Source organism: Chroicocephalus ridibundus, chromosome 2 (genome assembly GCF_963924245.1).
Source record: "Chroicocephalus ridibundus chromosome 2, bChrRid1.1, whole genome shotgun sequence".
In the NCBI taxonomy this organism is placed as follows: domain Eukaryota; kingdom Metazoa; phylum Chordata; class Aves; order Charadriiformes; family Laridae; genus Chroicocephalus; species Chroicocephalus ridibundus.
In genome coordinates this window covers 300,363-312,731 of record NC_086285.1, presented here as the reverse complement: position 1 = coordinate 312,731, position 12,369 = coordinate 300,363, and the positions used below count along the sequence as shown (strand labels likewise).

The following is a 12,369-nucleotide window of genomic DNA, read 5'->3' as shown; positions in this document are numbered from 1 at the left end:
GCGGTTTTGTCTTTGTTTTTTAGTTTTAAAACCCACGGGAAATTGATGGCCAGTAAAGAGTTGTGTTGGGGCGATGTGCGTGATTAATACCAACTGTCAGGGGCTGTTGGAACCTGATCTCGGCGAGCTGGGCGCGCGGGGCTGAGCTGCGCTTACCAGATTGCTGGGGATTCCAGCTGCTGTTGCTCAGCTCCCGCCTGCCCCACGCAGCTTGTGTCACCCGTGCACTCCCTTCCGCCAAGCCTCTTAATTCAGTGCTAACGAGTCACTCCTGCTCATTACAGACCCCGCGAGCTCCCTGCTCCATCCTGGCAGGAGGAAGGCAGCCTGTGCCAGGGCATCGCCATGCCGTGGCTGAACCCCCGTCTCCATCAGCTCCTTACCCCCCTCCTTCTGTGGTTCCCGGGGGAACCTCGTACAGCTCCGTGTTGTGCAGCTCCTCGTACAGCTCCGTGCTGCCGTCTGAGAGACCCTCCTGTGCACACCCGTATCCCCCCCGGTGTGTCTTGCAACGATCCTCCCCTCTCACCGTGGAGCCCACACTGTCCCTGCGCTCCATCCTGTTACCGCAGCATGACCCCCCCCCGCCCCAGTGCCTGCACCCCACATGGCCCCTCGGTGCCTCCCAGCCCCACTGTGCCCCACTGCCACACTGCACCCTGTATGGCGTCCGCCTCCCGCCATATACACAGAAATGACACTCCTGGTCCCTTGCGGTGACCCCCCCTCCACATCACCAGGTACCCTGTGGTGTCCCTGGGGGTTACCTCCGCTTCCACCGAGCTGGGGCAGCGGGAGCGTGCCAGCTCAGCCCAGGGCACTCGGGGGTCTGGGGGCACTGGGACAGAGCCCACTGCGCTGCGGGGTCTCCATAGCAATGTTCTCGCTGCGGCTCTCCTGGCGGCTTGTCGCTGTGGAGGGGGCCTGTCCCCGTTGCACTAATACAGGTTAGGAATATTGGGTTTAATGATCTGCAAAATGAGGAGGCAGCGAGCTGACATTTACGAATGGTGCTGCATCCTTCTCTTCCCAGACGCCTGCTAATTTGTTGATATCCCAAACACCTCATAATGATGTGGTACAGTGGCAGCTTGCAAACAAGCATCCCGAGGCTGGGGGGCCTGCTGGCTGCCCCGCTCCTGGACACTCTGCATGGACTTGGCAGCAAGAGAGCAGAGCTGTGGGCCAGGGACTCCCCACACCAAAGGCAGGACCAGCCCTCATGTCTCTGCCATGCACCCCACAAGCTGGAGGTGTCCCCCCATGTCCCCCCTGTATGAGCACCCACTTGCCAGGGCATCCAGAGGCACCTCTGCTATGTCAGCTCCAGGTGGGAGACAGGACAGGAGCAGGAGAAGGGCAGTGCGAAGGGAGAGGCTGGATGTGATGGGAGCCGGGGGAGAGCGGAGGCGAAAGAGGACCTCCTGCTTCGGGAGCAAGGCAAGGCTCAGCATGAGCTCTGCTTCTTGTTTTGCTGAACTTGAGTGGGATCCTGCTCCTCCTTCCTGGACCTGCTGGGATGCGGGGGGAAGCGTCCCGCACCGTCCTGCATGCAGGGCAGGGGCTGCGTCCCGTCTGCTCAGGGAAGGAGCCGGCCAGCAAGGAGGGCTCTCCATGCCTGGGGTGCTGGCATGGAAGGGCTCCCACCCCTCCCTGTGCTGAGCTCCCTTCTGCCCAGCCTGCTGGGGTGGGAAGTGCTGCCCTGAGTCTTGTGGGCTGGTGTCCAGGAGCTCCATCCAGTGCCTTGCTGGGGGAGAGAACTGCGGCCCCGAGTGCTGGGAGAAGCACGGTCCTGCCGCGCGGGGTGAGGAGCATCGTGCTGCATCCTCCCGCTGTGACCAGAGGGGCATTGCTCCATCTTCTGTGTCCTCCCTGCGGAGCTGCTTTGTGTCCTGATGCGGAGGGACAGGGGAGCCCCATGTTGCCGCTTGTGCTCTGAGGGTGTTGCCCCAACCCTGCGTGGGAGCACCTTGGGTACGTGTGAGGGATGTGGCCAGCCTGTCCCACTGCAGCTCCCTGGGGAGGGACACTGGCCTGGGGTTTCATCCCGCACCCTGGGGAGAAGCAGGGTGTCCATGGGGGACTCCACGGCAAGGTCCGTGCAGTGGGGTCTCCGGGATGGACTGGGCTCTTTGCGTTGTTGCAGGGTGTAGTCTGAGCCCTTCACAAGGCCGGACAGATCCCTGCGCCCAGCCCTGTGCTGAAGCTGAGGTGTTTTTAGTCACCCAGATGGACCGCTTCTCAAAGCTGTGCTTCCTGCCACGGAGAGTGGAGAGAAGGGCCTCGGCATGAGCTGTAAGGGCAACGCTCCCGGGATGCCACTGCTTCCCTTTCTCCCTGTGCTGCTTCTCCCCTCCGGCATCCCCTGCTGCTTCTGCAGGTGACAGCAACAGGTCCACCGGTCTGCTGGGCATCTTGGCTCTGGGCCACCTTTGCGCAGCAGAGCTCTGGCCCATCCTGGCTTCTCAGCGGGGCTCTCCCCTTACCCTCTTTGTTTCACTTTGTGCTGGTTCCTGGCAGGGCTTGCAGGATTTCTCAGTTTCCCCATTTCTTCCCAGTGCTCCTCTGCTGGCCCAGAGGAGATGCTTCCTCCCAGGGCTGGCGTGTTGGAGGTGGGGGTTGCTGGCTTCCCCCGTCTCAGGCAGCTCCGCGAGGGCCGGCCACCTCGCTGCGGTGGCTGCAGAAGTCCTCAAGCCCACTCAGCTGGGTGACTCAGTTGCTGGTCGGGTCTGAGAGCTGCATGGCCCCAGCCCGTCCTGGCCGCTGTGCAGCGCCCTCGCTAATTTTGCTCTCATTTGGAGCACTCATTGCTGGGCGGCGTTGGAGCTGGGTCATGGGGTTAACGCCCATTAGCAGAGCCGGCTCGCACCGAACTCTGCTCAGCAACTCTTCACGGAGCTCAGTCTTTAAAACATCATCAAAAAATCATCAAGAGAGAGAGAGAGACAAGCACGTTCATTTCCACTGCCCACTAATTCTAATGGAGCTGGCGTAATGGACTCCCACCAGCGTGCCTGCAGGCAGCCGCAGGGCCAGGGAGACGGGCTCTGCCTTCTGGCCCTGGGATAGCCCCCCTTTCCCGAGGTGGCTGGAAGGGGCTCCCCACTCCTGCAAGGAGCGGCTTCCACCGGTACCTTAGCCTTTTCAAGTCCTAGCTGGTGAGATCTGGGGCTCTTCTGGCCACCAGGAAGGAGCCTGTGCCCTGTGCGTGGCGCAGGGAAGGGTGTTCTGCAGGCTGTGCTTCAACAGAGGTAGTCCGAACCCTTCTGCCCGTGTCATCTGCTTTGTGCTGTCTGTTCACCTGGCCAGAAGTGCCCATGCCACATCAGAAATCTATGCCTCTCCCCAGAAAAATCTGAGAAAGACCCATACTTTCCCTGAAGCCATGACTTGAGTCTGATCTGACTTGTATGGGCCCCCCAGGGAGCTCAGGGGCTCGTCCCAGACTGCCCGAGACGCTGGGTCTGCACAGCGCTTAAAGCTGCTCTGAGCCCTCGATTCCCTTCCCAGCGCTGCCAAGCCCTGCGTGCGGTGCCCAGGGTGTGATCCCGCAGCTCCTGTCATAGCCAAGCCTCCAGAGAGGTCTGGCCCTGCCATGCCGTCCTGCCGTGCTGCAGGGAAACAGAGGTAGTGGTTTTGCTCGTGAGAGAAGCCTTGGTGTGGAAGAAAAGCTGTCGTCCTTTGTTAGCTCTTCCCGGGCTCTGCTGAGAGCAACAGGCCCTTTGTTCGGAGTAAAGCTGGAATCCGTGAGGCACAAAGGAGGAAGGGGAATGGAGGTCCTGCGGCTTGCGAAGCCGGTGCTGGGGTTTGGTCTGACTGGGACCACTGCCAGCGCTGGGACCGGGCAGCCCCAGGATGCCCCTGAGCTGTGGAACAGTCTGTCCGTGGGGTTGGAGCCCCAGAAATCTCACTGTTTGCCCATGGTGGGGTGTGGGCAGCGCGGCAGAGACCCTGGCAGCAGGGTCTGGGAGACGCAGGGCACCCAGTGCAGCACCTGAGCAGAGGGGCTGGCGGGAGCCCGGGGCCGGCAGGCGCCGCAGGGCAGGCGTTTGCTGCCATGTCTGCTGGGACGGGTACTGGGACAGGGAGGCTTGGGCTGGGATTCCTGCCTGCGTGCTGGGGGGGAGATACTGAGCAAGCGAGGGGAAGGAACAAGGATGATGGCGTCCTGTGAGCCTGTGTCAGGAATCCTGACCGAGTCCCAGGGACGGTGCCGACCCGCGTGCTACTGTTCCAGTGGCAGCAGAAGCGGCTCAGCAGCCAGGAGCACTGGGAGTCCATCCAGTACTTCCCAGGTCCGAGCAGCTGGCCAGGGCTCTGCAACACACTGACAGCAGCCAGAGTGTGTGGGTCTCTCCCATCAGACCAAGGATGGGAGAGATTTACAGAGAACGGGGCGCATTCTGATAAATAGGGGTGCCCCACAGGTGGCTTTATTGCTCTCTGCTCCAGCAGTGTGGCCAGATCTGAGATCTGGGAACTGCAGACACTCTCTCAGGCACTTGGGCATTTGCTGTCCCCCAGGAAGAAATGCCACTCTCTCCTTCCTGGCTATTAATGTCTCGCTCTGGGCAGCAATCAGTCCTGCAGCTGCCAGGGGCCTGATCCCTGCTCTTGTGTGGCCTCCTGCCAAGGTAAACGGAGCGTCTCTACGAGCAGCTGGAGCTCTCAGGTCCCTGGGCTGCAGATCCCAGTCACGGCTGGGACAGTGGAAGAGGTGGGGGCAGCTGCTGGCTCTTGAGCAGGCTGGAGCTGAGCAGGGGCTGGGGACATCCAGCCAAGTGCCGTGGCGGGGGGTCCTGTCTCGCCAGACCGCTGACTGTTGGGTGCTCCCTGCCGTGTCCAGGGATGGTGGTGCTCACAGAGAGGATGGGGCAGTGGCTATTGGCCTGGCTGCTCTCTGGTCATTTCTTCTCCAGTATTCAGAAGTTATCAGCTGTGTATTTTCCTAGACTCTTGTTTTTGAGGTGGCACTTGGTGCCCTTGGAGCTTCCACAGCCAACGTCCTTAGGGTAGGTGGCACGTTGCCTGCAGGGAACTCCCCAGAGCAGGGGCTCTGGGGTCCTTTCTGTGACAGAGCTGGAGCAAAGGGCAAAGCGCTGGGCAAGCTTGTTGTCTCGGTTAGACAAGTGCAGCACAGAGAGGGGAAGAGTCCGTCAGCGTGACTGACTGCCAGCACCCTGCAGTCTTGTCCTCCTCCTGATGCCCCAGAGGTTCTCATTCCCAGCAGGAGAAAGGCAATTGCAGACATCTTTCCCCAGAGGATGAGTCCCAAGCTGATTCCAGGGTGAAACGATTGAAACAGTCTCACCTTTCTATCTGGGAAAGGCAAGCCAGTTGGCACTTCCCCTGGAGACCCCTTCCTCCTGGAGTCATTCGATCCTCTCAGGGGTCTCCTGGTGTGGAGACCAAGCCTTGCATCCCTGCGCCAGTTGATTTCGTCAGTGCTGATAATCTCCAAGCCCCTATGGCTGCTGCTGGGTCTGTGCAGGACACACCGTGGCGTGCTCTCAGCAACGGCAAAGGGCAGGCATCTTCCCAACCAGCTGTCGCTCACACTTTTAGCCCCCATGAAATGCAAGAGCCTGAGTCTGCTGTGTGAGTAGCGTGACACGATCCACCATGGCGCAGTAGCAGGAGCCACGTTTTACCCTCGGGTTGTTCTGGGGTAAGCAGCTGTGTGTGATGGAAAGAGGTAGAGAGTTCGGTGCTGTGCCCAGTGCTTGTTAGTGCCGGTGGCGGTGCCTCCAGGGGAAGCGAGAGCCTGGACGAGAGGAAGGGCTGTGCCCTCCCACCACCCCATCAGAGCTGTCTCCGCGGAGAGACTTCCCGGGGCTGCACGGCTTTTCTGAGAGTGTTTGTGGGCACAGCCTGGCTCAGCCGGTGCCAGGCGGCCCAGCAGCAACCGAGGCTGCCGTGCCCTTGGTGGGACCTGTTCGTTAGCTCTGCTGGGCTGCTGTGGGCTGCAGCAGGTTCCTCGGTCATTGCCCTCCCGCAGTGAGAGACTCAGGTTGCAGGGGGGTTGGGCAGAGGAGGGGGTCCCCTGCAGACCCCCCGGGTCTCCTCCCCATCCGCCCCGCGGGCACAGACCCTGCCAGGCTGGACCGGGCTGGGCCCCTCGGCCTCCTCGCTGTCTCTGGAGCTGTGCAGTTGACTCCCTGCTTTTAATAGAGAGCTGGGAAGGCACATTATGGAGATGAGGGTGTTATTTGCATAACGCTAATTAGGTAATTACAAATCATTTTGCTATGAGCTGAAGCGTGTGCTGTGACATAACGTTTATTAGTCATTCCATTCAGGCCCCGCTTAGTTAAGTCATTTACTGCACTAACTACTGAAGTTGGCAATAAAAGGTAAATGCTGGTGCTCGGGTGTAAAGCTGAGACGGGGCACCCGGTGTAAGTCCCGGCCCAAGGGCCCGCTCGGCGCAGCCGGTGGGGTGGGCGGACAGGGCAGACCCAGCCCCACAGCAGTCAGAGCGGTAGCCAGAGCGGGGACCACCTTGTCAGCCTTGCTTTTCAGCAGTCTTGGCTGTTTTGGGGCTGTTTTCTTAGAGCCGGGGGGCCTGAGGCGCTTTCTCACATTCGCGCTGTCCCTGTCTCTGCTGCCTGCTCTGCCACCCAGCGCAGAGGTGCCTGTGTCTGACACCCCCCTGGGAACCCACTAGGCAGCCTGCATCTGCAGGGATGCTAACGCTTCCATTTGTGCCCAGCCTCTGCTGGTCTGAGCGACCCTTGGGGCTCACCAAAACTGTCCTCCCTGAAGACGTGAAGTCAGGAATTTGTCCTCGTGTGTTTCACAGCCAGAGAAGTGCTTTAATATTGACTCTGTATCTGCTGGGTTTGCTTGTGGGGTGCAGATGCTGGTGCTGTGCAGAGGAGTGGCTGAGGTGCCTGAGGAGCAGGTCGCCTGGCCGTCCTCTGGGGCGCTTTGCCCTGCATGTGTCCCTGCTGCTGTCCCTGCTGCCATCCCTACTGCCGTCCCTGCTGCCGTCCCTACTGCCATCCCTGCTGCCTTCCACGTGCCTCATGGAAGCAGCTCCACTTGGCCGGCTTCCAGGGACCGCCATGGCCACCAGCTTCCGCTTCCCAGGTTTGGGAGCCGGAGGCCACCTGCCTGGCAGGGCACTGAGGGGTGCCTGAGCCAAGGATGGCATCACTCCTGCCTCTTCATAGCTCCTGCCCCAGTCTCTGTGACTTTGTGCTTCTCTATGGGGAAACAGCAGCTGTGCCCTGTCGTGTGTGGCCGTGGAGTGCCCAGGCACTGAGGGCGTCCCAGGTGGGGTCCCTTCTCTGCTGTGCTCCTCAGCTGGCGATGATGCCCCTTCTCAATGCACAGGACTGTGAAGAGCTGCCTTTGAGCCCACCGAAGGGCCCTCCTTGCATCTCCCGATGCAGCGTGCAGGGCTCTGCCCCTCTAAAGCCACTCATTGGCAGGCACCAAGCGCTCTGTGCACACTTGGGGGGTGATGGGGCTGTTTTGGGGGGCTCCAGCTCTGCGGAGGAGCTGATGCCACTGCTCAGGAGGTCAGCAGCTTTCTCTGAGGGTGGGACCTGCAGGGCATGGAGAGCAGGGCGCGAGCAGCTTCCAGAAGCCCGGTGCCACAGCCTCCTGGGCTTCCCGGCCTGGGACAGTGGGCGATGGAGGCTGCGGGTGTTTGCATGCAGAAGGAAGGAGTGGAGCTCCCATGCCAGTGGAGCTGTGCGAGCAGCAGGAGGGACAGGCTGGTGCAGAGCTCTGGCACTCAGTGCCTGCGCATCTCTGTCCCAGCCTCCTGGGGACCGCTGCTGGGCATCCTGCCCATGCGCGGGCACCGCAGTGGCCGCAGGGACCTCCCTGTGTGCTCGCACCCCACGAGGCAGGCAGACCCCCTCCTTCCCCGACCCATGTCATGGCACACCTTTCTTTTCCAGAACCAGATGAGCCATTTGAGTTCATTATCGTGTCCCTGACGGGCCAGACGTGGCTCTTTGAGGCCTCAACGTCAGAGGAGCGAGAGCTTTGGGTCCAGGCCATCGAGAGCCAGATCCTGGCCAGCCTGCAGGGCTGTGAGAGCAGCAAAAATAAGGTAAGAGGCCTCGCCTGAGTTCTGCTTTCTTCCCTTCTCTCTGTCATCTGCTTTGCTGTATCCATCCCTGTCCCAGGCTTCCCTCTCTGTCCAGGCTGGATCCCGTACCGATTCCTCCGCTCCCACTCAGGGTTCAGTCCCATCCCTGGGACTGTGCTGCTCCCCACTGGGTTTCCTGTCACCTCCTTGAGCTCCCTGTCGTCTCCCCAGCCTGTCTCTGGCCCACGGAGCTCTCTGCATCCTGCCAGGGCTGGATCCCAGGCTGTTCGCTCCCTCCTTGGACCGCTCTGCCTTTTTGCTCCCCCAGCACACACCTGGCTACGAATCCATGGTCACTCTGGACCCTGTTCTCTGAGCCCCCGCAGCAGAGCCTGCAGGGTCCCCGCTGGAGCGGGGCGCTGGCGGCTCACCGAGGGGCTCGTGGGGTGGTGATGAGAGGACACGTGGTGGGGCAGTTGGCCTGGAGTAAACAGGGTTCCCGCGCGTTGTGTTTCAGGCTCGGCTGGGCAGCCAGAGCGATGCACAGGCCATGCAGGCCGTCCGCACCGCACGTGGGAACAGCTTCTGCGTGGACTGCGATGCACCAAGTAAGAAACGCTGCACTGGAGGTGGGTCCGCGCACCCAGGGAGGGCAGGGGACTCCACCCCAGCCACCTCCCCTTACCCCAGGGGACCCTGCTCTGTGGGGCTGTCTCGTCCTCTCCTGCAGTGGAATCGTTCTTCAGGGATGGGGGAACTGACCCACCTGCCACGCTGGTCCGTGACCCCTTACTGACCAGCCTGGAGTCCTTGCCTCTCTGTGCTGCTGGGGCACTGGGCTTGGAATGGATCTGCTGGGCAGGCGCCTGCACATGTGGGTCTCCTGGATCACAGGAGACAGGCTGGTGAGTCCATGCTGGTATTAACTCTCCCCCACTGATCTTGCTGCCCTCAGATCCGGACTGGGCAAGTCTGAACCTGGGCTCCCTCATGTGCATTGAGTGCTCCGGGATCCATCGCAACCTGGGCACCCACCTGTCCCGCGTACGCTCCTTGGACCTGGACGACTGGCCTAGCGAGCTTCTCATGGTCATGACGGCCATCGGCAATGCCCTGGCCAACGCTGTGTGGGAAGGAGCAGTGGAAGGCTACCCCAAGCCCACCCCCGAGAGCAGTCGGTAAGGGAGATGGGGAACTGCAGAGATGCTTCTCAGACAACCACACCAGGAGGCTTGAGGGCACCTCGGAAGTTGGATGCAGCCATCCAGTCAAACAGAGAGGTGGGCAGGAATCCTCGAGGCTCTCCAGTGTCCGGGGTCCTGCCTGCTCTCTGGGCACTGGAGGCCCTCTCCCACTGTCCTGGTGGGCCAGCAGGGCTTCATGGCTGGCCATGGCCATGCGGTGACTGCTGGAGCCGTGGCTGGCTGCAAAGCAGAAGGGGTTAACAGAGATGGCTTGGCAGCGTTGTGTGGGTCTCAAGGGTGCATCCCTTTCAGGCCCTTGTCTGTCCCTATCGGAGCGACTCTCCTGTCACTCATCCCAACAAGAGCCCATTCTGCGGCTTATCAACGGATAAGAGCAGGTCAGGGGGTGGCAGGAGTGAGCATGCTCCGTGCGGGGCATTGATGGCCGTCCGCCAGATGCAGATGGATAGAATGGCAGCAGATAGCGGCGGCACGGCACACATCGATCTGCCCGGCCCCGCAGCCCCAGGCGGGACGGACGCTGCTGCAGCCTTTGTTTGCACCAGGCGAGACGGCAGCAGTGATAACGTGCCTCCCGTGGCACCGGGCTGTCATGTGCGGCAGCTAACCTTTTCTTGCCGCTGGCCACGGCCCACGTACAGGCACGGAACAGAGACGGTCCCCCACGCTGCCACGTAATGGGCACGCAGGAGAGTGTACGGGGCATTAGCATGGAGGTGCGGGTGTCCCTTTGCACGGTGACAGGTCTGGGGTCTGGTTGTGGGTTGCTGCTGCTGGACGTGAGCGCACAGCGTACATAAGGAGCTACAAGGAGGTGCTGTGAGACAACTGTGTCCAGAGCAGTGTGACAGAGCCCCAGTGACAGCTGTACGTGGCGGGGACAGCAGGGGAGGTGACAGCAGCAGGGGCTCTGCAAGGGGCGCCTGCGTGTGACAAACCCGCGCTGCTAACAGGGCACATTCAGGGTGGCAGCGCTGGTACGCATGTCCCTTTGCACATGGGGCCTGGGCAGGTTGGCCCACCTGTGACAGTGACAGTGTCTCATCTGGCAGGGAGGAGAAGGAGCGCTGGATCCGGGCCAAGTACGAGCAGAAGCTCTTCCTGGCTCCGCTGCCGCAGTCGGACATCCCGCTGGGGCAGCAGCTGCTGCGGGCGGTGGTGGAGGACGACCTGCGCCTCGTGGTGACGCTCCTGGCCCATGGCACCAAGGAGGAAGTGAACGAGACCTATGGGGACGGAGACGGGCGCACAGCGCTGCATCTCTCCTGCGCCATGGCCAATGTAGTCTTCACGCAGCTGCTCATCTGGGTAAGGCAGGACCCCGCAGCCTGCACCGCGGCACATCTGGCCCTGCCCCAGTGCTTCCCTTCTGCAGCACCTCCCCGCTCCCAGGGCTCAAGACACCCCTCGTCCATCCCCCTCCCGCGGGTTCCCCGTGTGCTTGCTGGCGCTGCCCACCCTCCCCTCTCCCTGCCCACCCCAGTGCCACAGAGCCGCCCTGCCTGTGCCGCTGCACCAGCCCTGTGCCCATGGGCCGCGTGGCGCCTGGGTGCCGCTGACCGGCTGCTTTCTCTCCTGCACAGTACGGGGTGGATGTGAAGAGCCGGGACGCTCGGGGCCTGACCCCGCTGGCCTACGCCCGGCGCGCCGGCAGCCAGGAGTGCATCGACATCCTGCTGCAGCACGGATGCCCCAGCGACAGCGCCGTCACCACGCTGACCCCCAGCCTGCCCCGCCGCAACACCAACGCCAACAACAACGCCTGCACCGTGGTGCCAGCTGAGCTCGGCGCCAACCCCAGCGCCGTCTAGCATCCCACGGGCCCTCCGCTCACCGCACGGCCGCCTTCCAGCCCCGCCGGGGCAGCGGGGTGCAGGAGCGGGTCCGAGAGCAGCACAGCCAGAGCGCTTGCCGTGCTCGTCTGCCCCCAGGACCCCCGTTCTGGCGGGGGAGAGGCTGAGAGCCAGCAGCTCGCTCCTCCGCGCGGCTCCTGTGGACTCTCCCCACGCACCTGGGATGGGGCCATGCAGACCCAGCGCGGTCAGCTTGCGGAAGGGCCCCCCATAGTCACTGGGGTGGGGGCTCCAGTACTCCCTGTTCATGACTGGTACAAGGGGAGGAGAGGCACTTCTGCGTACCCCCCATCACACCCACATGTAGATAATAGAGGGGCCGGAGGCAGTTCAGGTGTGTGCCCCCCCCCCCGCACAGCTGGTACCAGGGAGGGCGATGGCTGCCCCCGCTCTCCCAAACAGAAGGGCAGTTTGGGCACTTTCCCCCTGCCCCCGCTCCCGTCTCGGCCTGGCTGTGCACCCCCGGTGCAGCGGGGAGACGGGGGGCAGCGGGAGGTGCATGCTTCTCCACTGCATCCCCACGCTTCTCTCTGCTTTTGGCCAGTGCAGGGGGGGATCTCCTCTCTGGTACCGCTCCCCACGTGCAAGGGGAGCTTTTCTCCCACGCAGCCCCTGGACAAAGGCCCCTCCAGCCTCCCTGGTGACTGAGAGGGGGAAGAGGGTGGTCACCCCGGGATCCCCAGCTGTGTCTGTCTGTCTGTAGAGTCACTGTCCTTCCAGGTTCAAGCCCCAAAGCCATACACGGTGTCTCCGTCAGAGCATCCCCGACGGCTCCCGCTGCTGCCCAGGCGGGGCTGGTCTCCGGCTGAGCAAGAGGAGAGAGGAGATGAGCGTCTCCCTTTGGTTTTGGGCCAAGCCTGCAGCCGAGCGCTGAAACCCCAAGGCTTTGGACGCTGCTGTGGAACGTCTCTGTCACTTGTGTATAAAATGTACATTGAAAATATTTATATGGACACTCTGTATATACTGTTTCTTTGCCATGAGTTGCCCTGTGTGTGTTATCTGCAGCCAAGGAGATAAAGGCCAATAAAGCAACCCACCTCCTGCCAGCCCAGCTTTTCCGTGTGCTGCCTTCTGGGCCTCCGGTGCAGCCTCTGGCCTGTTTCTTGCCCACACTGAGGGGTCTGGTGGGCTTCCATCCCGCACCGACGAACATTCAACCCTTTCTTCTGCAGCTCGGGAGTTCGTAACAGCAGTGCTGTGCTGAACCAGCCCCCCCGCCTTGGTGGATGTGGCAGAGTGCTGCGATGGGGAGGGGAGACGT

The 12,369-nt window shown here is 62.1% G+C and overlaps 1 protein-coding gene across 2 annotated transcripts in view; it reads left to right on the top strand.

Annotated features, from left to right (window-relative positions):
* The window catches only part of AGAP3 (ArfGAP with GTPase domain, ankyrin repeat and PH domain 3), a 158,191-nt gene extending 146,026 nt beyond the window's left edge, over nt 1-12,165 (top strand). The window contains exons 14-18 of one of the 2 annotated variants that reach the window (XM_063324143.1): nt 7,914-8,068; nt 8,565-8,655; nt 9,003-9,225; nt 10,305-10,560; nt 10,836-12,165. In XM_063324143.1, the coding sequence (XP_063180213.1) occupies nt 7,914-8,068; nt 8,565-8,655; nt 9,003-9,225; nt 10,305-10,560; nt 10,836-11,063 (953 nt within the window). In that variant the 3' untranslated portion in view covers nt 11,064-12,165. The remainder of the gene's footprint in view (nt 1-7,913; nt 8,069-8,564; nt 8,656-9,002; nt 9,226-10,304; nt 10,561-10,835) is intronic. The other variant, XM_063324144.1, reaches the window with a different exon arrangement.
* The last annotated feature ends 204 nt before the right edge of the window (nt 12,166-12,369 follow it).